The sequence below is a fragment of the Tinamus guttatus genome, unplaced genomic scaffold, assembly GCF_059628265.1.
Source record: "Tinamus guttatus ecotype Peru unplaced genomic scaffold, ASM5962826v1 Tinamus_guttatus_pri_ptg000223l, whole genome shotgun sequence".
Lineage (NCBI taxonomy): Eukaryota > Metazoa > Chordata > Aves > Tinamiformes > Tinamidae > Tinamus > Tinamus guttatus.
In genome coordinates, this window is record NW_028288757.1 from 1,181,802 (window position 1) to 1,204,570 (window position 22,769).

General features: G+C 56.5%; 1 protein-coding gene across 1 annotated transcript in view; it reads left to right on the forward strand.

The window, feature by feature from the left end:
- SSH1 (slingshot protein phosphatase 1) overlaps positions 1–16,422 on the forward strand; it is a 28,650-nt gene extending 12,228 nt beyond the window's left edge. Inside the window, exons 3-15 of the mRNA XM_088525137.1 lie at positions 2,797–2,900; positions 4,389–4,453; positions 5,098–5,219; positions 6,623–6,691; positions 7,117–7,182; positions 8,443–8,637; positions 8,872–8,965; positions 10,029–10,157; positions 11,087–11,133; positions 12,289–12,435; positions 13,068–13,268; positions 14,083–14,710; positions 15,157–16,422. Of these exons, the coding sequence (XP_088381263.1) occupies positions 2,797–2,900; positions 4,389–4,453; positions 5,098–5,219; positions 6,623–6,691; positions 7,117–7,182; positions 8,443–8,637; positions 8,872–8,965; positions 10,029–10,157; positions 11,087–11,133; positions 12,289–12,435; positions 13,068–13,268; positions 14,083–14,710; positions 15,157–16,422 (3,133 nt within the window). The remainder of the gene's footprint in view (positions 1–2,796; positions 2,901–4,388; positions 4,454–5,097; positions 5,220–6,622; positions 6,692–7,116; positions 7,183–8,442; positions 8,638–8,871; positions 8,966–10,028; positions 10,158–11,086; positions 11,134–12,288; positions 12,436–13,067; positions 13,269–14,082; positions 14,711–15,156) is intronic.
- Positions 16,423–22,769: the final 6,347 nt, after the last annotated feature.

Below are 22,769 nucleotides of genomic sequence, written 5' to 3' on the forward strand. Positions count from 1 at the left end.
CGTTGTCACTGCCGCGAGATCTCCCGTTAAAATGGGGGTCCCTGGAGAAAAGCCCGGCTCAAACCCGGGGACCCGACCGCAGGCGGAGGAGGGCTGCAATTCCACGGATACGGATACGTGAGAGCGGCGGCGTCGCAAGGGTAAAACCAACCCCAGCGGGCCCTGGTCAACACGGTGCTTTAGTGCCCGCTGCCGCCGCCGCGTCGCCTCCGCAGCGGCCGGAGGAGGGCAGCGATTAGCGGAGCCTCAGCTGGTTTTTCCCCTCTTGGCCCTCTTTCATCAGGATGTGTTAGGACAAGTGCTTTTTCAAGCCAGGATATCGGGGGCAGACAGTGTTCTGCAGACTCATCCAGCTCCCGGGGAGCAGCAGCAGCAGCCGCGATTTCTCTGCTCCTTGTGGAATATACGGTCAACCCTTTCTTTCCCTCCTCTTCTTTTTTATTTTTAATGGGCCTAGAAGCACAAGGATGTGAGTTTTACAGCTCGTTATGAATCTTCTCAAATTTACTGACTTCTGTCTGACTCTGGGGCCGGCACAATGCTTCTGCTGTGCAAAGAAAACCAGACCAAATTAGTATGTATAAGCCACTCGTTTTTATGCTGCTAACGAATGCTGCTTGCTACGATATTTATCGCTGCTTCGGAGGCTTGGAGCTTGGGCATGTCCTTTAGCAATTGCCTTATTTTCTGCTGTTTTAAGGTTTAAGAAGCAAAGGGAGCTGGGCTGGTGCTGGCACGGGTTTGGGGAGGCGGCTGCGCTCCGGTTTGCCCTGTTCCCGCTGCGTTTTGCGGGTGGCCGGGACGCAGGAACGCTGGGATAAGGGACCGGGAAGCGCGCGCCGGGGCTCGTTCCGCAGCGGGGACGGCACCTGGGAAGCGTTCTGCGGTTCAGGGTCGGGAGCGAGAAGGAAAAGCCTCTTGCTGTGCCCATGGGCTTGGCTTTCGGGTTCGTCTCCGCGCCGCTGAACTCGTGGTGACAACAGTTCCATTGTGGGCTTGTCCCTTCCTCCTCGGTGCCGCTTGCTCCCTCTCCTCCGTGGGGAACAGTCTCCTATGGCCAACGATGCTTCCACGGAGCTTCCCAAGCCCCGGAGAGCCCCCAGGGCATCAATCCCTGCCGCCTCGGGGAGGGACTCGTCTCTCTTCCATGTTTGTTGCTTTGGTAGAAATCTCCGTCAGGATTTGAGCAGAGATAAAAGAATATCTTCTGGGACATCCTTATCGCTTTCCCCGAATTCCTGAGATAGGGATCCCGTGGGTTATTTGCTAGTGTGTTATCTCACCATTCTTTCTCTCTTGTTGGAAAAAGGACTCAGAAGAGTGTTTGAGGCTGGGGTCTGAGTGGATGTCTCCTTCCATCGTGCTGATCTCACTGTTTTTATGTAACTTCTGGCCTTTTAAAACGCTTTCCTGTTAGCACGAAAGATCTGCCGGGGGAGGAAGACGAGGTTCCTCCCGTGGGACGGGCGGGATGAGCGCGATTCCCGTCCCGGAGCGCGGGAGGCGGCTCCGCGGGAAAGCTCCTTCCAGCCAGCCCGGAGAGGGGCTGTCCTGGAGGCGCCTGTTGATCCGAGACAGGACGTGGAAAACCTGGAGTCTATGGCGAAATTTTGGTTCAGTTTTTTTTTTTTTTTCCCCTCAAATTTAAGCTTGGGAATTTTGCACCTCAAGGATTTAGTTGAGAAATTAGGGCAGTTTGTCCTGAAGCCTTCGTAGCTTGGAGGACCTTGGCTGCGCTGACCAAAAGCTGGATGCTGTAACGAGACGGGGCCCTAGTGCCCCCGCTCCGCAGGGACAAAGTCTCCGGAGAAAACAGGGAAAACGCCGGGAGCAGCAGCTCCTGTGGGATCCCTCTGTGCAGCCTGGGTAACCCTGTGCGGCCCCGTCTCGCGTTTATATATAGTAAATTGCAGGCAGTAGTTAATGGTGAGCTGTGTTTGGGAGCGCGGGGTGGCCGCGTCCCTGCCCGCCGCCTCGGGAGGTGGCACAAGGGCAGCGGCAGCTAAAAGGGGGCTCCGAAAATGCTGATTTTGGGCCTTGTGGGAAACGTCACTTCACCACTCTGGCCCAAGCCTATTTCTGAACTGCTCCCGGGCACGTTACGGTCCTGTGTAATTAGATTTGTCCTGCCTCTTGCTGCAGCTACTGATTTAGCGCAGTCCTCTCTTTACTTATGTTCTCGGCCTATTTTATTTGATTTTGTGGAAATACAGTTTTGTGTTTGCACATACTGGGACCTGCCTTGTTAGCAGCAGAAGTTCCCGGGACCGTCGTACCTAGCAGGGCAAAGCCAGGTCCTTGCTGTGGCGCTGGTGGCTTTTCCACTTTGGGAGCAGTTTTCTTTCCTTATGATGTGCAGGTTTCATCTTCCCCTCCCGTCGCCCTTAAACCTCCAGGGAGTCGCAGCCGCGCGTTCCTGTTCCTGCATTCCGGAGCAATCCGGAGCTGCAATCCGTAGGAAGGGATTGACTCGGGACTCGGTCTCAAGTCATTTTACAGCTCTCAGCCTGTAGAATGTCTTGCTCTCCACTGGTTTCGAGTTGCAGAATTTGATAATTGGACGATAAAGTCGATTCCAGCACGTGGCAACTCGGGCAAACGCCTCCTGCGACGGCCGGGCCGCAACGTCGCGGCCGAACGGCACGAGCTGCGCGAAGAGCGCTGGAAACCTGCCCGGAAAGGTGCCAGGCTCTTGGGAAGAGCTTCCTGTGGCAAATCCTGCTTTTCCATGCGTTTTTAAACCGCGTTTTGTTGCGGTTTCCTCTCGTTTCACTTCCCGTGCCGTTTGTTTTCCAGCCTGAGCGAGAGCTTTTTCATGGTGAAAGGAGCGGCGCTCTTCCTGCAGCAAGGAAACAGCTCCCAGGGCCAGCGAAGCCTCCAGCACCCTCACAAGCATGCAGGTAATGCCCTCAACCACATCCCGAGCTGCTCCCGGCTCCGCTCGGCTCCCGCGGGCGGGAGGGAGGACCACTCCGCTCCTTGGCTCCGTGGGCCTTGTACAACCTGCTGAGGAGAACCGGGATGTCAGCCCGTTGATTCCAACGGCAGCGTGTGGTCATTGCATCGTTGTTTAAGTGTTTGCCACCGTCTTGGCCTGTGGCTGCAGCAGGAATTTGTTCTCTGCAGCGTTGCTGGCATTCAGCAGAGCATTCGAGAGCCCCAGCCTTGCTGGGTTTCTCCTTTTGTGCTGCCACTAAGATGAAGAACATTTCAGCAGGACTTGGGTACTCGGACATCCCATGCTTCTTAGCTGCTGATATTCCCTGTTTCTCCTGATATTCCCTGCCCTGGTTTTGGGAGGTCCCCTTCTCAGTGAACTCATCAAAATCTGGCCTGTAGGAATGCATCATGTGTTCAGAACTCACCTTTGTTGTTTTTTAATTCTCACTGACCCAAGCTAGTGGGAAGAAATAGTAGAGACTTGCACAGTGAAAGCACATTAGGACTGATGAGCAAATACGTGCTTAAAGGAAGTGGATTTTACTTGTGCTGTATTTTTATGCCTTCTGTCATTGACAATTTTGGAATAAGTGACTACTGGGGTAAAAAAGAACTAAGATGGTCGGGGCGTTTAGGGCGAAGGAGCATGTGGGAAAGGCACAGTGTGGTACTGTGTGTGTGCTGCTCGGTAAACACTCCGAGCACAAAGAGCCTGTTTGAGTGCCAAGCCTGGCTTCGGGCTTCTTTGATTGTCAGCAATTTCATATACCCCGAAAACATCCTACGGAAGGAATTTTATCTCGTATGGAAAGTTCTGAGTGCATTACTAAGTCATTGGATGTGAGCTTGTTTTGTTTTCTTCGAGATGCTTTGTTCCTCAGCTTGCTTTCACTGGCCAGGAATGCAGCCACCCCTGTGGGTCCTATGGGACCTGCTGTGTGAAGGGCCCTTGCTGCAGATGGAGGATCCCTCACCTAAATGGGGCCGCTCCTGCAGCCCTCCTTGCTCAGAAGTTTCTCATGTTCAGCCCAGTGGGGCTTATCCCGCGATGCTGCCTTTGTTCCATAAGTCAAAACCTCTCCTTTATTCTTTGACAATTTGTTTTTTAAGCAGGATGTCCCTCCTGCCTTTTTCTCCCCTGTCTTCAATGCACGTAATTTTCTGCCTTCCACAAGATGCTCTAGCTGGAAGAGCATCGTGGTTCGTGCCAGTCACAGGTGGTCACAATATAGATGGTACCTGCAGGGCCTTGTTCTTTCTCAGCCACGTTTCACTCATCCAAGAAGCTTCCTCCTGTTAGGATACTCTGGAACACTAGAGCTCCATTGGCCTCCCTTGAATGGCATTTTCTAACTAAGGGAAATGTCCAATTCCACTGAAACTCAAGGCTATGCCTGTTCTTAGGGTGGCCAGTGGGACTCTCTGTGATTATTTTTCTTTCCCTGCAGGTGATTTGCCCCAGCACCTCCAGGTGATGATCAACCTCCTTCGCTGTGAGGACAGAATCAAGCTGGTGAGGAGCGATGTGTTGTGCTGCCCTTCTTTCTCTTGGACCTGTTTGAAATAAACAGCCCATAAATGCAGGGTTCACAGATAGCTTAAGCCAAAGGGAGTCTGTGCTGGTGGCCAGCCCCACTGCATGGTCCTGCCCCACTTTTTGGGTTGCTCCTCACACCTAGGGGCTGGGTGAGCAAGTCAGGAAGCTGATGTGGCTGAAACTCTTTGATAAGTTTAATTTTCCAGTCAGCTCCCAAGCAGTAATGCAGAAGAGCAGCTGGTAGTGGATACTTTGGGCTTGATTTGTTTTAAATCAGTCCTGAAATTGCATCCAAATGGGGCCAGGCTTCCTTTTTTTAAAGAAATCTGCAGAGGGTACAAAGTCACTGCGGAAAAGCCCTTGCTAACTACCCAGCAGCATTGCTGCCGTGTTGCAGCGCACACATGTAGGAGTGCGAGAAACCTCTGAGCTGGCTCCTCTTTCCCCTTGTTTCCCCAATGTGTCTGCAAATCTTCTAGTTAAACTTCTTCGGAAAAGAACTTTGGGTTGAATTTTGTAATAATTAAGAAGTAGTAGTCGGTACCTCAAAAAATACTCGTTGATAGTGGCAGTAAGGTTCGTGCAGAAGCTGGTGGCAGAGCTTGGTTCCCCTGTTCCAGGCCGTGCGTTTGGAAAGCGTGTGGACGGACAGAGTGCGGTACATGGTGGTCGTGTACAGCAGCGGGCGGCAGGACACGGAGGAGAACATCCTGCTGGGAGTGGATTTCTCCAGCAAGGAGAGGTAAGGGTGGCCTTCCCGCACGCTCAAGTGTTGCTTTTTAACGAGAGACCCCCTCGTTTCCTCTATAACTTTGTGGTTCCTGGAACGGGTAAGGTAGAACAAGCCAAAATAACAAGTTTCGGCTCCATAAATTCATGTGCATTTTGAAACGTTCCCCATTCAAAGTGTGGAATAAAAGCAAAAACCCTAGATTTCTTTGCAGATCCAAAACGCAGCACTGTTTTGTTTTGGAAATAACAAAGTAGATGCGGATTCCTAAAATAAGAAAACAAGCCCAGCCCCTCTTTCCTCTGTCCTCTCTCCCCCCAGATAACAGTAGCTTTCCCTAAGGAGCTGGCTCCTTACCAAATGACAAATCCATTCTATCTTTAAGGTTGGCTGCTGTTTCGATTCCTATTTCCCCTGAATGCTGAAGTTTTTGTTAATTAAGGAAAAGCTTCGTGCAGAATGAAGCTCATTGGCATTAGTGGCTTTATTGAGGGACCCTGTGGCTGAAGTGTCACTGCAGGGCTCCAAGGGTCCTGGCTGCTGACAGTTTGACCAGCTGGGCACCTTTGTGGGTTTTATTCCCTTTATATGTGTTTAATAAAAAACATTTTTCCCTTCAAAGCTCCAGAGTGCACATTGCCCACATGTGTGTTCAAACCAGCCCATCAGCTCCTTTGATCTGATGTAGGAAGAGGCTGAAGGCTTTTAAAAATAAATAAATAAAGTTCTGTGCTAACTTGCTGCTGTCGTATGCATACTGATTTCCTTTAAAAGTTTAATGTCTTGGCAGCTTAATTATTTACTAGCTGAAAGTTACTGGTACCATTAGAGTATACTTTCCTTGCCAGATTGCTTCTCTGAAACTCAAGTGTTCTTTTGGACTAGGTAAACTCGTAAAGTCCTTTTAGTCTTTTTTCTACCAGCCAAAGTGACGAAGTGAAAACTGAACAGGGCCCTTTGAAGGGCCCCTTGGGTCCCCTTTGGGACGGGCAGGTGGCTGCTCTGCCACCCACCAAGGTTTTCCTTGCTCCTGGCTTTTGGGAGCTGGATCCGCCGCCGGTCGCTGCCGTGTGCCGAGGGTCCTGGGATTCCTGCCTGGAGCCCGTGAGGATGATGGAGCTGCTGGGGCAGATGCCTCCGTTCTTGCTGGCGTGGAGGGGGCAGAAGAGGCGTTTGGTGCCTGCTGCTTCCAGCCTCCCGTTGCTCCAGCCCCGCGGAGCCATTGGGAATGGGAATATTAACCCTTAAGCTTCAGTTTGCTGATTCCCTTGTGTGCGAATGTATTAAATGGCCCAAGGTGTTACTAGCAGTTCCTAGAGCAAGGCTTAAGTTTTTCAAAATGAAAGGATATTCATAATTTAACATGGTGTGACCGTGCTGTGGCCTGTATTTAACGTTCTGCATTTCCCTTCCAGTAAAAGCTGCACTATAGGAATGGTCCTTCGCTTGTGGAGTGATACTAAAATCCACCTCGATGGCGATGGGTAAGAAACTGCATTAAAAGATAAATGTGAATGTCCTTTTTTGCTGAGGGCTGCTCTAGGGGAGATTCTCTTTCACCTTGCAAATGAAGTTCCAATTTTGAACTCATCACCGCAGTCTTTTTACACCGTCACTGAGGGATTTTTTTTTCCTCTTGCTGCCCTCATACTGTTAGTGAGACCTATAACACCAGTAAGAGCTTCCTTAAATGCCACCCAAGAGGTGGAATTATAACTCGTCAGGGAAAGCTGGTCACTTGGCATCCTCATTTGGGAGGATTTGGATAATCAGGTGCTGCAAATTCTCCTCCCTGTCCCACCTGCGGGTGCCGTGTCCGCATTCCCAGAGCTGCCGTTGCCGTGGCTGCTCACGGAGCAGCTCCTCATGCCCAGGAGCAGTTTGTCACCGATTTCTTCCTCTCTCTTAGTGGCTTCAGCGTGAGCACCGCAGGCAGGATGCACATCTTCAAGCCGGTGTCAGTGCAAGCCATGTGGTAGGTACTTTAACGAGCTGAGCCGAGGAAGGGGCTGGCATTTCTGCAGTAAATTAAAACAGCAAACTTCATTTGAGCTTTCTGTGCGACTAGTACTTAGCGAGCTGCAGTGGAGATGCTGCTTTCCTGTGTCAGCAGGTAGCAGCTCTGAAAAGGCGCTGGGAGACGATCCCAAAGCAGCTTCCTCTGCATCTCTGCAGAGCAGCTCTGTGCTCCTGGCTATAAAGACAACGGGAAGTGGCACTAACGAGGTGAATAAACACAAAAGACCAACCCGAAATCCTCAGGCTGCAGACTCTGCTGTTCCTCCCTGTGCATGTTTTTCTGATGGTTGAAAACGGAGCCTCGCGAGCCCGTGCCAGCCCCGTGTCATTGGCGAGGTCCTGCTGCGTGGGCGCTCAGCCCGGGCTCACGTTCACCTTTCGGCTCTGCCTGCAGCGATTCCCAAACCCTGGAGCAGAGAGGCTGAATCAGCAGCGGCCGCTCCAGGAAATTCCTCCTTGAAGGCACCGCTCCCCACGGGTCTTGGCCCGGCCGGGGCTTCTCTTGGAGCTTAATGAGATCCCTGTTCGTGGAGCATCTGACAGGGCAAAGATGCAGCTGCAGAGGAGGACGTCGCGCTAGGGATGATTTGGAACAGAAACAAATGAAACGTGTGTCCCTGTCATTTTTGAGCTCGAGGTCCTGTTGGTAGTTTTGGATGTGGTTGTGTAGTCAGTTTAATAACTTCAAAGTGGAGCCTTAAAAAAAGGAGGAGGTGGGGGGGGGGAAAGAGGGGGAGGAAAAATTAATGCTAGAATTTACAAAAACAAATGACCCAATCTGGGCTCTGTCCCTGGAGCATGTCAGGGATCAAGAATGCTGGTAAATACGCGTTTGAATCCTTGCTGAAGGTGGTTTGAAAATTGTCCATGTGCTTTATTTTTCTTTAGTCTGGCTTTACAAGTTAGCTAATGATTAGATCCCAGAGTGATTTGTGCCTCATTTTGCCTGTTGATTGGAATAAAATGCTAACCTCTGCTTTGGACCAGCTCTTGACCAACTCCAAGATGCAGCTTGTGCCCTCTCTGAACTCAGATGCAATAAACCTGCAGCCCATCCCACAAAAAAAAGAAGAAAAAAAAATAGAAAAAAAAATCTGTGCCCCAAACCTGTAGCAAACAAAGCTGAAAACCATTTTCCTCTGTGCAAGCCTCTGAGATGCTGCTCTGTGCATTTCTGCTGCTCACACCTGTACAACTTTGTGCTCCCCATCTGCAGGTCTGCCTTACAGATCCTCCACAAAGCCTGTGAGGTGGCGAGGAGGTACAACTACTTCCCTGGGGGAATGGCCCTGGTCTGGGCCACGTACTACGAAAGCTGCATCAGCTCCGACCAGAGCTGCATCAACGAGTGGAACGCGATGCAGGACCTGGAGTCCACGCGCCCGGACTCTCCGGCCCTTTTTGTTGACAAGTAAGTTCTGAGTTTTATTAAACCCTAGCTTGGTTCACGAGAAGAATCTCCCCTTCTCCCTTTTGTTCCTCTAGGGGCTCATTTCCTTTCACCTCATAAGCGTCCTGCTGTTTGGTTTTGGTTGATTGTTTTTTCCTGTCGTTCTGGTCACTTTGCTGGATGTGAGTCTTTCCCAGCACATCCTGGGAGAGCGTTTGCTGCCTGGTGGGAACATCCCTTCCTTTTCCCTGCTAGGCCAACTGAAAGGGAGCGAACAGAGAGGCTCATTAAAGCCAAACTCCGGAGCATCATGATGAGCAAAGACCTGGAAAACGTGACTTCCAAGGAGGCAAGTAGAAAATCTGTTGCTGTCATCTTATTCCCGCTATCCTTCTTTTCTGTAGCGTGTTGCATTAATGAAGGAGCACATCTAACTAGGTGTCTCTGGCTTTTGATATACATTCCCAGCTGTTCCTTAGAGGCTTTGCTTCACATCTGTGTCTCCACCAGGAAAATGAGGGTAATAGCAACATCAGAGTAAATATTTCAAGTCCTTAGTAACAAGCATTTGACTCTGCAGTGCCAAATACCCGTTTCTTTGCCAGGAGAGTGGCATTAGAGATGATACCTGCATTACAGCTGCTTGTAGCACATGTGGGCAAACAGTATCTTCCTTTCTCGCTGTCGGCTTCAATATTCAGGTTCTCTTGTCAGTGGCTTGCAGGCAAAGTCTTGCTAGTGACTCTATGGATGGAGAATCACAGGTCAAGGAAATAGATTGGATCTGTTCCCAAGGGTGATGCAAATACATCTGGCCACAGTGCAAACGTTTGCAGGGTAAATGGTAATGGTGCTTTTTGGGTTGTGTTTTCTGCTTGTTTTTCAAGGGAGGCTGTTAAATTGCCTAAAACTGAAAGATTCAGGTACATGTTTGTGTAGAGCAGCTTTACAGGTTCGAGGCGTGAGCTGAGAACATCTTCACTGCAGCAAGAGAGATGGATATCTGTGCCCTGACATTTTAGAAAGGGGAAATACTGGAAATCTCCGGATTCTCCTTTCGCTCACCACCATTATTCACTTCTTGCTGCTAATGGGTTTCACATTTGTATGTTAGCTGCTCTCCAAGGGCTGACTTATTGTCTCTTAAATTATTTTTAAGAAGCAGGTACCCCAAAATGGGGAAGTTTTTACTGAGGCATTGCCTGAAGCTTTATTTAGAGTTGTTAAAACTGAGGGCCTAAGATACTGGAGGGAAGCCAGGTAGTGAGGTTGCCCAAAGGGCAGATCCTTCTTGCTCTCCTAATGAAGTGCACAATGCCTGCGGGAGCCTCGCTGGGCAGAGGAGTTGCCAGCAAATATTCCTAGTGAACAGACAGGATTCCAGGTGGCATCCTTTCTTTTGTGCTCTGCAGATCCGAAATGAGCTGGAGAAACACATGAACTGCAACTTGAAAGAATTCAAGGAATTCATAGACAATGAGATGCTGCTTATCCTGGGTCAGATGGACAAACCGTCTCTGATCTTCGATCATTTGTATCTGGTAAGTTGCAGTGTCGGGAGCCTGGAGACTTGGTGGGAGTGACCTGGCAGGTCCCTGGGCCGAGGAGAAGCTGGGCTTGGTGTCAGGGCTGAGTTCTGCAGCACGAGCAAGGCTGTTCTCACCCTTCCTGCAGCCTCTGCCCCGGGCCCCTGCTGCTTGTGAAAGCCCACAGTGCAGAAGTCCATTTTTTTCCTAAAAAGCTCTTGTTTGTGACACTTTTGGGGTTCTTCTCTGACAGATTCACCCTGTTTCAGGAGATACCATAGCTCAAGTGCTCTGTACACTCATTTTGCATTTCTGGTAATGGAGATTTTGTTTTAAGATGGAGAGAGGGTCTAGCTCTGGACATGCTCTGGTGTGACAGCTCTGTGCCCTTCTCCTGACCAGCATCACTCCAGTCTTTTTCTTGGTTGTGCCTATCAATTCCTTAGTCGTGGTCAAGGCTCTATGAAGAGGAAGGCTGGAGCTCTTCAAGCTTTTGCAGAAGCCAACCTGTGTTTCCTGTAGTGCTTTGCCACTAGATGGTACTCCAAGCAAAACCAGGCACTGACATCTGGAACAAAGACTTACTTGAGATGAACATATTTGTGCCCTTTATGCCTTTATGTTGTATTTTGTGCCTTGAGAGCTTGATAGGAAACACTGATATGTGGGGGCAAAGCTTGGTTTATATACCCTTTTTGCCCTGTTTTGCAGGGACAGACGGGATCCAAAGTGTAATTACCCCATGACTTTCAGGGTTTGCCTTGCTTCCCATGCACCTGTGATCTCAACCATGCTCAGTATTTCACTCCCCTTCTCTATTTAATCCATGGTTAAAAATCCTGCTGTTCCAGGGCAGTGTGTCCGGGTGGGTTCAGCCCTGCTGGCAGGGGCAGCAGCATCTGGGCTCTTCTGAAATGTTTCTTGTGTCTCTGCTGCCGTTGCAGGGCTCCGAGTGGAACGCCTCCAACCTCGAGGAGCTGCAGGGCTCCGGGTGAGTCTTCCTAACGCTGTCCTTAGACTCTTGTACACCTTGGATCACTGCCTTTAACTTGCATCCAGGTCTCTAGAGGTGACCTAGGACATTCGTAGGCTGCAGGGCCAAGTCTGGGTCCGCTTGCCACCAAGGTGGGTAACTTGCCACCAGGGCCTGCGTCAAGAAATGTTTTCTACCTCATTTCTACCATGAGTAGAGTGGAGGTGACAAATGAGAAGCTTTGTTATGTACCTCAAAGTCTCCAAAAAATACCCCCTTTTGGAGCAGCGTGAACGGACGTACGTGTGGCTGTGCCAGGTGGGAATTCCTGCAGCATGTATGGAGTGCCAAGCTCTGAACTGAGCAGAGCTCTGTGGGGATGAGCAGCCTGCACCTCGCCTGCCCAGGCAGGCAGCTGCAGGGCATCTCTCACCACCCGCTCATCACTGCACCCCTTCTTGGCTTCATTTTCTTTCACACATTTTAGACGAGTGAGAATTTTGCATATAAATATTAGCTAAGGCGTCCACGGACTTCCATGTGAGACACTGAAAAATACTGCTTAACAGCATGACCAAAAATGTTTAATTTGGAGTCCTTGGGAGCAGCTGTCTGAACACCTTTGAACAAGTGAATCAGGCAGCACGTTAATACTTTGATCCTACAGTGGAAGCAAGTTGAAATTCAGTTTCTAAAAGTCAAAGCTGGACAATTTCTGAAATAAATATCCTGTGCCCTTGATTTGTCTGAATGATAAGAATAAATCAATATGGGCATTCATCCTCCCCGGTACGTAGTAAACCCTGCTGCAATATTTGGCAGGAGTTGAGAGAGATCATGCGACTCTTGCTTCCTATTTTTTGTTGGGAAGAGAAGGATGGTTTTGTGGCAAACGCCTGTGTTTGAAAACTGGGACTTCCTGGCTTCTGTTCCCAGGTTTTGCCCGGATGAATTCCTTGCAGTCTTTGCAGTTTTCTCCAGAACTGGCGTGGCGGTGCCGAGCGCTGGGTGAATGGACCGGCCCCACAGGTCGCTGGGTGACTTGTCACCAGGGGGGTCAGGATTGGGGCTGTTGCACCTCCTGTGTCAGAGCTCCTGTGATCCGCAGCGTGCGTCACCTCCCCTTTGGTGGCCACGACAGCTCAGCTCTGCTTCTCTTCTCGTCCTCTGCAGCATCGACTACATCTTAAACGTGACCAGGGAGATCGACAACTTCTTCCCTGGGCTGTTTGCGTATCACAACATCCGAGTGTATGACGAGGAGACCACCGACCTCCTGGCGCACTGGAACGAGGCCTATCACTTCATTAACAAGGCCAAGTACGCGGGCAGGGAGAGAGGACAGGGCTTGGATTTGCTCTCGCGTTGGGAACCGCTCGGGCTCCGGGCCCTGCGTGTGTCACCCCAGCACCACAGCTGGAGGTGACAACCTGCGCGTTGCATCCTGCTTTTCCCAGGAGCTTTCGCTGTCCCTGGAAGTTCCATATTCCTGGTCTGTTCCTGCACTGGTCGGGGTTTAACCCATTCCTGGCGGTGGTTTTATTTTCTTAGTTGTGTCATTTGGCTCTCCAGCGGAAGCGAGAACGCTTCCTCCTCTCGAGGAGCTTTGTCACTGCTCCAGCTCGTGTCCGTATTAGGCCAGCGCAGGCAAGCGGCGGTGACAGAGCCCAGCCGGCCGCTGCGCTGCCGTCCCTGCTTGTCCCTGCAGCCAAAAACACGAGCTGGAGGCTCCGTGCTGGCCTCTGAAATGGCAGCGTGGCCCTTCTGCACCCTCAGAGCCCTCTGCAGAGAGGTTTTCCAGGGCTTCCTGCGTCCAGAGTATTTGCCAGCTCTTGACCTGTGATGTGGGAACACTCAGGAGGACCAAAGGACTCCCCACCTGTCCTTTAAAACCATAAGGACAACTATAATAACCAGAAAGATGTCAGGGAGTTTCCTCTTCTCTCCTGCAGGAAGAATCACTCCAAGTGCCTGGTGCACTGCAAAATGGGAGTCAGCCGCTCAGCATCCACTGTTATAGCTTATGCCATGAAGGAATTTGGCTGGTCCCTGGAAAAAGCCTATAATTATGTGAAGCAGAAGCGCAGCATTGCGAGGCCAAACGCAGGCTTCATGAGACAGCTCTTGGAATATGAAGGCATTTTGGATGCAAGGTGAGTGCTAAGGCGAACGGCAAGGCGACTTGTGGGAAAGACAAGGAGCTAATGAGCGACTCCAGCGCTCTGGTGAATCGCAGGATGATGGTCAAGGTCTGTGGGTTTCTGGTGAGGCCAGAGCATCTCGTGCCACTGCGTGTGCCTGCAGGAGGGACACCTGGTCCCGCGGCTGGGGGACAGACCCTCTCCCAAGGGCACAGCCGGAGGCCGGGGCTCGCGGTGCCCCTCTAAACCCTGCCCGTGCCAGGCTCCCCGCGTGGAAATTAGCCGTGTTCTAAGGAGAGCTGCTCGGGATGAATTCCACGAGGGTTTCTCCGCTTTGGGAAGCGGTTGGCGTTCCTCGGCGGGCAGCACCGCTCGGCAGAACGTTGTTCTTGTTTCCTGAGGCAGAACGGCGCTGGGGCCGCTCGCTCGCGGCGCCGGGTGACCGTGCCAGTCACACTCCTTTGTCACTGCCAGCGCTGCAGCAGCTAATAAGGGTTTCTGCATGCTCGGCTTGGCCTTTGCTGGAGTGGAAGGAGAACACAACCATTGGGCACTCTGCTTCAGACGTGCCGAGCGGTGGGTTCAGCCCAGCGTGGCCGGGAGCTCCGTGCCCTCTGCCCCGAGGGCTCTTTGCAGCGGGTGTTCCCTGTGGGGGGCTGCAGGGCCAAAAAGACTGGAGCAAAGGGGCGCGATGGACAAAATCCTGCTGCTCCAGAGACTTTTGCCCACGCAGGGCTGCGGGGCTGGGCTCGGGGTTGTGATTTTCGGGAGGGGAGAGCGCAGCCCTTGGTGCCTGCGGTCACACGTGTCTCCTCCTTGTCCCCAGCAAGCAGCGGCACAACAAGCTGTGGAAGCAGCAGGCGGAGAGCAACCTGCCGGCGAGCACGGACGGCAGCGCCGGCACGGGAGACATCCTCCTGGAGAGCCTGGACATCGACCTGGAGAACCGCCTGGCCGACCTGGACACCCCCGCGCAGCCGGCGTTCCTGGACAACCGGGGCAGCACCGAGGTGCCCGTGGGCTTCGCTTACTGCTTCCGGCGCCTCTCGGATACCCTCCTAGAGAACAAGATACCGGGAGACAGGGAGGGCTTTTTCCAGGTGGAGGAGCTGGAGCGGGATGCGGTTGCGGAGCGAACTGGCCTGCCGGCGGGACAGCCTCTCCCTGCGTCTTCCGATGGGAGGGTGGAAACGGCCAAAGCGCTGGAGCCGGCGGAGCCCGCGACGGAGCTGAGCAGCTTCTGCGAGAAGGAAGTGAGGAAGAAACTGGAATTCAGCCCCCGGAAGGGAAGGAGAGTGCCCGGCCCCAGGGACCCGGGCGAGGATGGTGTCAGGGAGGAAAATCCTATGGAGAGGTGGAAGCGTCGCTTGTCCATGCACAAGGAGGAGAGCAGGCTTAATAGGGAGAACTTGAATAACAACAACAGCAAAAGGAGTTGCCCGGAGGATTTTGAGGTGCGTATGGAATTGAATTCGGGTGACTAGCATGGCTGACTGCTGCAAGTGAGACGGCTCTTCTCATCTTCATAGCCCCATTTCATTTGACTTGGATAAACCCTTTCATTCCATGAGGAGCTGCTTCCTTTTTGAAGTGCTTCTGAACGGGGCTTTGCTTGCCCAGGCTGTGGATTTAGATGCCAGAGAAAGCGCGCACGCACGTGAGTGCGCTGTAGAGCGCGCGGGCAGCTTGCTTGCATGACCATCACATGAAATGGTAGGTGTTCTTCTGGTGAGGTTACTGTCTGCTGGGAAATGTGTGATTGTTTGTTCCCTCTGCAGGGCATTGACAGGAGCGGAAAGGTCTGCTTGGCTCTGAATGTCTCCCCGGGGCCTTCCGCTCTGCCTGTTGCTGGGGTGTTGTTCCGTGCACGTTCATTTGTCCCCGTTTTCTCTTTTTGCAGCACGACGCCGTGTTTGGGATCCTCAGTAAGGTGAAGCCCTCCTACGGCTCCTGCGCCGACTGCATGTACTCGTCGGCCGGGCTGTCCCCGGAGGCCTTCGGGGAGCCGGGCCCGGTGCGACGCGGCGCTGCCGTCTGCACGCAGCCGCCGCTGCCCGCGCCGCCGCCGCCGTGCGCCCTGGCGCAGCCCCTGCCCGGCCCGGCGCCCGCGGACGAGGGCGGCAGGACCAGGAACCACGAGACGCCGCTTCCTCCGGCAGCGGGAGCGGGCGCTTTGGAGGCTGCCGCTTGCAGGTCGGTGCTTGATCCCCACTGCGGGGTGCTGGAGAAAGGGAAAGACGCGCCAAAAAGCCCTGTCAAAACTCTGCTGGCCAAGAGCAACTCGCACTGTGACAAGAGCCCCCTCGCTGCAGAGGTGGGAAAGGACGAGGCTCTAGGCAGGAAGGACAGCAAAGCCGCCAAGGATCCCAAGTATTTGCTGTTCAGCAAGGAGTTGGAAAAGCCGAGCGCAAGCAGCTACTTGATGCAGCACCAGGAGTCCCTTATCCAGCTGCAGAAGGCAGGCTTGGTTCGGAAGCACACCAAAGAGCTGGAGCGCCTCAAGCGCATCGCGCCGGCCGCCTCGGCGCTGCTCCGGGACAGCGCCGCGAGCCGGGCCGGCTCCGGCATCGCGGGGGAGAGCCCGGAGCTGGGCTCGCATCCCGCCCTGGTGCCGCTGCTGGGGCCGGTGCCGCTCATCCCCGAGGACGTGGAGAGCGAGGAGGAGAAGGCGGAGGGCAGGCGCGCCGGGGAGGCCGCGGCGCTGAGGACCTCCACGCCGGCCGCGTGCAGGCCGGAGCACCTGAGCAGCTTCACGAAGGACTTCCTGAAGACCATCTGCTACACGCCGTCGTCGTCGCGCAGCTCCAACCTGACGCGCAGCTCCAGCAGCGACAGCATCCACAGCGTGCGGGGCAAGCCCGGCCTGGTGAAGCAGCGCACGCAGGAGATCGAGACGCGCCTGCGCCTCGCCGGCCTCACCGTCTCCTCGCCCCTCAAGAGGTCCAACTCCCTGGCCAAGCTGGGCTGCCTCAACCTGTCCTCCGAGGACTTGTCGAGCGACGTGGACGTGTCGACCATCACGGACTCCAAGGAGGCCGCGGCCAGCGGGTCGTCCGTGCTGTGCGAGCCGCCGGGCGCTCCGCGCAGCGCTGACCTCAGCTGCGCGCTGCTGGCCAAGGCGGCCGTGGGGAACCTGGAGAACGTGCTCTGGATGGGCAAGAGTTGATGCTGCCCTCGGGGGGAGGGTGGCTCGGGCGTTTTTCTTTTTTTTTACGGCATTTCTTCATTGCACCGGTGCAGTTTTGTGGTCTGACTGGCAGTGGTTCATCTGATGCCACCTCTTCCTCCCCTCTTTGTATCCTGAGAAGGGAGGAAAAGAAACGTGATGGATCGTAACGGAGGGCACAAGGGAAAATAAAGTGTGTTGCATGGCTTAGAAGAGGACTGTGTGTGAGCTGCGTGTTGTCCCGCAGGATGCTACTCCTAGTACTGTTTGCCAAGCGTAATAATGTGGTTTTGTGCGTGTGCATATATAGATGGATATCTGTTTATCTATCTATAGAAATGCTGAAATACTCTGAAACTCTCCGCAAAATAATTAGTCATGACCTTTTTTTGATACTTTTTTTTTTTTTTTACAAAGCAAACACAAGTGTCTAAAACAGGCACTTGTGGAGAATTCCTTAAAATGGTGACATGAACACTACCTCTGTTTTGCCGACTCTTTGTTTTCTTTCCGAAGGGTTTTCCCATCATACTTGCCGTTTTTGGAAGGTGTTGCCTTCCCGTTCACTTGAAGACTGAAGGTGTATGGAGACGTGGGCTGTTCGAGCTCGCTCTGAAGCCGTGTGCAGGACGTGGAGCCGTGTCCGCGTTGAGCGCGTGCTCTGCCGGCCCTCGTCCGTCTTTGCGGTGTAACCGGCTGTGCTGTCGCAGCCTCGTTGGTGACAGTGGCACCTGGGCCGTCCCGTCGTGCAGGACGTGGGTGCCGCGGGCAGCGTCTTGTTCGCTGGCTGTTTTTGCTGTCGTGTTCGTGACGTCCCCGCGGTGGTGGCAGGGCGGGCCGGGGGCTCCGGGTGGCCCCCCAGGCGTCGCTCCTGCTCCGGTGTCCCGTGGGAGCAGCGGAGGAGCCCAGGGCCGGAGCTCCTGGTCCCTGCGCGGCGCCCGGGACCGCTCGGAAATGCTCCTGGGGAGCCCCTGGGGCCTGGAGCTGCAGCCTCGGGCTCAGGCCCTGCCACTCGTTCCGAAAGGTCCGAGTGGGAGGCGGGTGGAAGGCGCGGAGGATGCGGAGGAGGACGCGGAGGAGGATGCGGAGGACGCGGAGGAGGATGCGGAGGACGCGCTGCCGGCGCCGCCCGGCCTGCCAAGCGGGAAGGCGGTTTCGGCTCTGCAGCGATTTGGGCACCTCCGGCACCGACGGTCGCGGCTTGGGGACGGTGTTTTGGAGCTGCCGTGGGTCCGGGCCCAGTGATGGCCAACGCGCGGATCCCGCGTCCTGCGCATCCGGGCTCGGAGTGTCCGCACGGATCCCACGTCCGGGCTCGGAGTGTCCCCGTTGGGAGCGGCCGCGGGGCTGCGGGTGGCACCGTCGGCCGCGTCGAGGCTCCGTGTCCCGGCACGGCCGGCCGGGCGGCCGCTCTCCCGAGCACCCGGCGCTGCCTTTGCCATCCCTGGCTCCTCAGCGCACGGTTTTGTGTGGACGCTGTGGGGAATTATGCAGGAAGCAGCGAATAAACATCTCTCCTTAAAGACACTGGGATCCTCTGGACCCCTTTGGCCTAGGGTGCAGGAACGGGGCAGAAGCTGGACATGCTGGGTTGCATTAGGGCTGTCCCTTCCCTGCTGGCTCCAGTGTCACCCCCAGGAGCCGGGGTGCCCTCAGCCGGGATCCTCCACGTGGCGCCTTCCCTCTGCTCCCCGTTTCCTTGCGTATCCGGGCTCGGGAAGCGGTTGCTCCCCGGGCGCATCGCACTGCCCTTCGCTCGCCCCGCGGGGCCGGCGCGCGGTGCCAAGCCCGGATCCACTGTGATGAATTTCCCGTGTTCATGTGGTTGTTCCGACGTCGTTCGTACCCAGGTTCTTGTTCGGAGGTGGCAGGAGGTGCCCAGGAGGCCTCGCGCTGCCCATGCCGAGGGCCCGGGCGGGTTTTGGCAGCGCCGTCGGCTGCAGCAGCCCCGTGGCTGGCGCTGGGACGGCTCCCACGATGTCCCCGCGATGTCCCCGCGATGTCCCCGCTCGGGCCCTGCAGCCGGATGGGGAGGCCGGCCTTCCCTCCGGCATTTCCCTGCATTTCCCCTGTAGATCCCTATCCAAGTGTGCAGGCGCAGAGCAGCCGGGGGGACAGGCTGGGGGCTCCCGCTCCAACACGCCCGGAGAAACAAGATTCCGGGTGTTTCCAGGTGATTCCAAGCTGCGGATTCTCCCTGTTTCCCGGAGGCCGCCGCGCGCCAGGGCTGTCCCTTGGTGCCATTGCCCGGGTTTTGCGGCCCGACCTGCGGCGCTCGCGCTCCCTTGGGCTCGTTGCATGACAAGGTAGATGTGTTTCCCCTCCCGTGTATCGTAATGGTTCTTTTACAATGGAGTGCCTTAAGAATAGTTTACAAATACTGTGTATTTTTGCTGAGCTGTTGAACTCTGCTGTTTGCTGTTCATTTTTTGGTGCTTTTGGTGTTTCCAGTGGCAGTGGGAGCGCTGCTGCTTCGGCATGCCGACCTTCCCGTCCGAGCTCCGCAGCGCCGCCGCTTCCCGCTCGCTCCGGGGCAGCGGATGAGGAGGCGGCCCCGGTTCCGTGCATCACCGCGGGATGCCCTTTTGCTCCATGGATTCCCAGCCTAAATCCAAACCGCGTCCCGGTTTAAAACCTGAAATGCACAAAACTGGCACCTTATTCCCAGCGGGAGCTCTGTCGATCCGGGTGGCGGCAACAGCCGTCGTGCCAGGAGCGCCCGGCGGCGCCGCGCGGTGCCCGGGGCTGCTGCGTGGAATCGCTCCCGGATTCCGGAGCGCAGAGAGGAGCGGGCGGGAGAGCAACTCGTAGCTGTTTGGATGCGTTGCTGTACTCTATGATAACAATGTTACTTTTTATTTCATCGTATTTCTTAATTCCGGTTTTATATTTAAATATGCAGTATCTTTTTGTACTGTACGTTTGCGGTAGGGGATGCATCATGCACTTTTATTTTTTACTTTTGTTTGTAAAAATGTACTGTATATTTTACGTGCTTCTTGTGAGGAAAATAAACTTTTTTTTTTTTTTTCCTTTTACGAAGGAGCTTTGCGGCGTTTTTGGAGATGGGGGGGCCCGGGAACCCTCCAGGCCGGGGCTGGCGCCGGGAAGAGCGATGGGAGCAGCGGAGCCGGGTGCCGGCGGCGTCCGGAGCGGGGCCCTCGCCAGCCTTTGCCTTTAAAGGCAACGCGAGCGGGGATGTGAGCGCCGGGAGCAGCCTCCGGGCAGGGAGCGGAGCTGGGGATGCTCCCGGCCCTGCTAATTGCTAATTCCCTCCCGGAGTCGTTAACCCCAGCTGGAAACGCCGCTGCGGAGCGGCTGTTGCTCATCCCTCGCTCTGGGCGCGCGAGGCGCCGGGATGCACCGGGATGCGCGGGGCTCCGCTCCGTCTCGGCCCGTTGCGGAGGCAGCTCCGATTCCCAAAGATGGGATGGCCGCGGCGAGCGGCGCCTCGGGAGGCGTCACGAGCCGGGCCTGGAGCGGCGGCCGGGCCGGCGCGTCCTGTTGTGCCGTTGCCATGGGAAAGCCGGGCAACATCTGGAGCGGCGCGAGCTCCCGCGCGGCTCCGCGCGGGCTGATTTACGGCCCCGCTGGCCAAGCGCCCGCGGAAGCGCCCGGAGCGGGTCCCGCGTTCCGCGTCCCCGAGCGGAGCCGGAGGGTCCTGGGGGATCATCCGGCTCCTCCCTTGGCCGCTGGTTGTCCCGGGGTCTTCTCCAGCCTCCCGCTGCAGCGATTCCCGAGGCTCCTGCGGGATGACGCAGGGTCGGGCACAGGGGGGTGGCCCTGGGGACACGCGGTGACCAAAACCCCACGCGGGGACAAGCAGCCGGGCTCAAGGCCTGTTGCAGCCAGCAGGGCAACCTGCCGCTTTTCCAGGGCGTTTCCAGCTCCCTGCGGGCTCGGGAAGACGACTCCGGATCCATTTACGCCAAGTCGCGCTGGACGGTCCCTTTGGCAGCCGGCAGAGGTGGGAATGTAAATATTTCCCAGAGCAGGAGCCTTGTGCTGCCCTCCCTGCGGATCGGCCAGGAGGCTCCGCAGCGGATCCCGACAGGATCCCTGTTTGTGCAGGAAGCTCTGCGGGATCAGGATCATTGGGGGTCACCGGGACTGAGGCTCCTCTCCCACATCCTCGGTATTCCCAGGGGCTTCAAGCAGCAGGGAGAGGCGGCGGGGCCGGCAGGACACGTCCATGGCAAACGTGTCAGCACCGCACGGACGACCCGGGACACTGGAGGGTCCCTTGTCACCCCTCGTGTCCCCTGCTGGCCCCAGTCCTGCCCACGCAGCCGGGATTGCTCCGGCCGGGGATGTGAATTCCCGGGATAAGGGGCCGTGTTTTGTCTCGGTCGCAGCAGCACTGATAATTCCCCACAGGGCCTGGCTGCCCCGAGGGCTGATAAGCGCTGGGGGAAAAGTCGCCTCCCGCTTCCTGCTGGAGCCCTGGGCTCGGAAAGGGCAGGGAGCGGAGCTGCCGGCCGGACCCTGCGGGGCCGGGAAGCTCCCGATGCCGGCGACGTGGGAGCATCCCGCTGCCCGCCGGCGGAGCACGGGGCAGCGCTCCGGACACGGCTTCCAGCCTCGCCGGGGAGGGGAGGTTGTCCGGGTGCTCCCGTGAATCCCACCGCAGGATCCACGGGATCCGTGGGCGGCAGCAGCCGGCCACCCCGTGCACCATAAAAGGGAAGCGCCGCAGCGGCGGCGGCAGCGCCGGGCACGCGTCCGGAGGGAGCCGGAGCCGGCGCCTCCCCGCGCGGCCGCGGAGCCGGGATGTGCAGGGAGAAGGTTTGTTTAGAGAAATGCCCAGCGCATCAAGAGGGATTTTTGGTAATTTACGTTCCGGAGTCTCCGAAGGGAAGCTTGTTTCGGAGGCTGCCGCTGGGCTTCTCTGTTTATCTCGGGAATACTTTTTGTGTCACAGTAATTCACTTAACAATAACATATTCCTGCAGATAATTCCAGCCAATGTGTCTCTGCCCTAAATACTTTGTGTATACAGTATCCTTCCCAGATCCTCCGGGCCCAGGACCAAGGCCTCCGTCAGCGCCGCACGCCGCTTCCAAGGAAGGAGCGTTTGGGAGGCAGCGCCGGGGCGGCCGGGCTCCCGGCAGCGCGCGGTGCCGGCAGGGCCGCGTTCCAGGGCTCCGCGGGAGCGGGATCGCGCTCCCTGCAAAACGCTCGGAGCGGCGGGAGCGGCGGCGCCGTAGGGATTCGCTGCGGAGATCCACAGGGAATTCCTGCCGCAACAGGTTGGGGGAAAGCGGAGGAGGAAGGCGCGAGCGCGGAGCGGCGGAGCAGCGGAGCAGGGGGATGCGCGCGCGGCGCTTCCGCGGGGATCTGGCCACGTAACGGGAATGGGCTGCGTGGTGCCCGCGCGCGCTCCCCGCCGGCACTGGCCGGGCGCTGGGAATTGCCGCTTCACATGACGCCGCCGCCGGGACGAGAAGGCGGTGCCCAACGCCCGTCACCAGCCAAGGTGGGAAGAAACCTTGGCCCGCCAGTCCCAACGCCTTCGGACCAGGGATTCAGGCCACGGAGCTGCCATGGACACCTCTCCCTGGCAGCGCCATGACACGAGTCAGGCGAACGGGAGAGAGCGCCCGGCTCCCCGGAGAACCCCCAGAGCGACGCGGGAGGATTCCACGTTGCTGGATGAGGATCAGGACAGCCCGGGACGCTGGATGGAGGGCGGGAAGCTCCGCGACGCCGAGCGGGAGCCGCGGCTGAGCCGGGAAGCGCGCGGGGAAGAGCCGGGCGCCGCGTGCGGGGACGGCACCCCCAAGGTGTACGAGATCGAGGTGGGCCGGGCGCGCGCCGGCAGCCGCACCGTGCGGCCCGTCGTGTACAAGCTGGAGGAGAGCGAGTACAGGCGCCTGCTCCAGGAGGGAGAGGAGGAGAGCGAAGGGCAGTGGGAAGCCGCCGAGTACGAGACGCCGCTGGAGCGGGCGCCGCTCGGAGAGCCGGAGGGCGGCGCGGGCAGCGGGCGGCCCAGCACGGAGCCCTCGAGCTCGGAGGGCAGCATCGAGAACTGGCAGGTCAGCAAGCTGGCCCTGGAGGAGAGCAAGCCCCGCGTGCCCGTGCGCTCGGACAGCCTCGAGCTCATGGATCTCATCCTGCAGGGCAAGGCGGAGGCGCCGCGCGAGGCCGGGAGCTGCCGGCGCGCGGCCGCCCTCGGCCCCCGCGGCTGGAGCTCCGCGGAGCCCGGCGAGGAGGAGAAGCTGCTGGCGGAGAGCCTGGAGCTCATGGTGTGCGAGGCTGCGAACTGCGCTCCAGCGGCGGGAGACGCCGGAAAGCTTTCCAGGCAGGACAGCGGGCAGCTCCTCGGGAGCTGGGACGAGCTCGGAGCG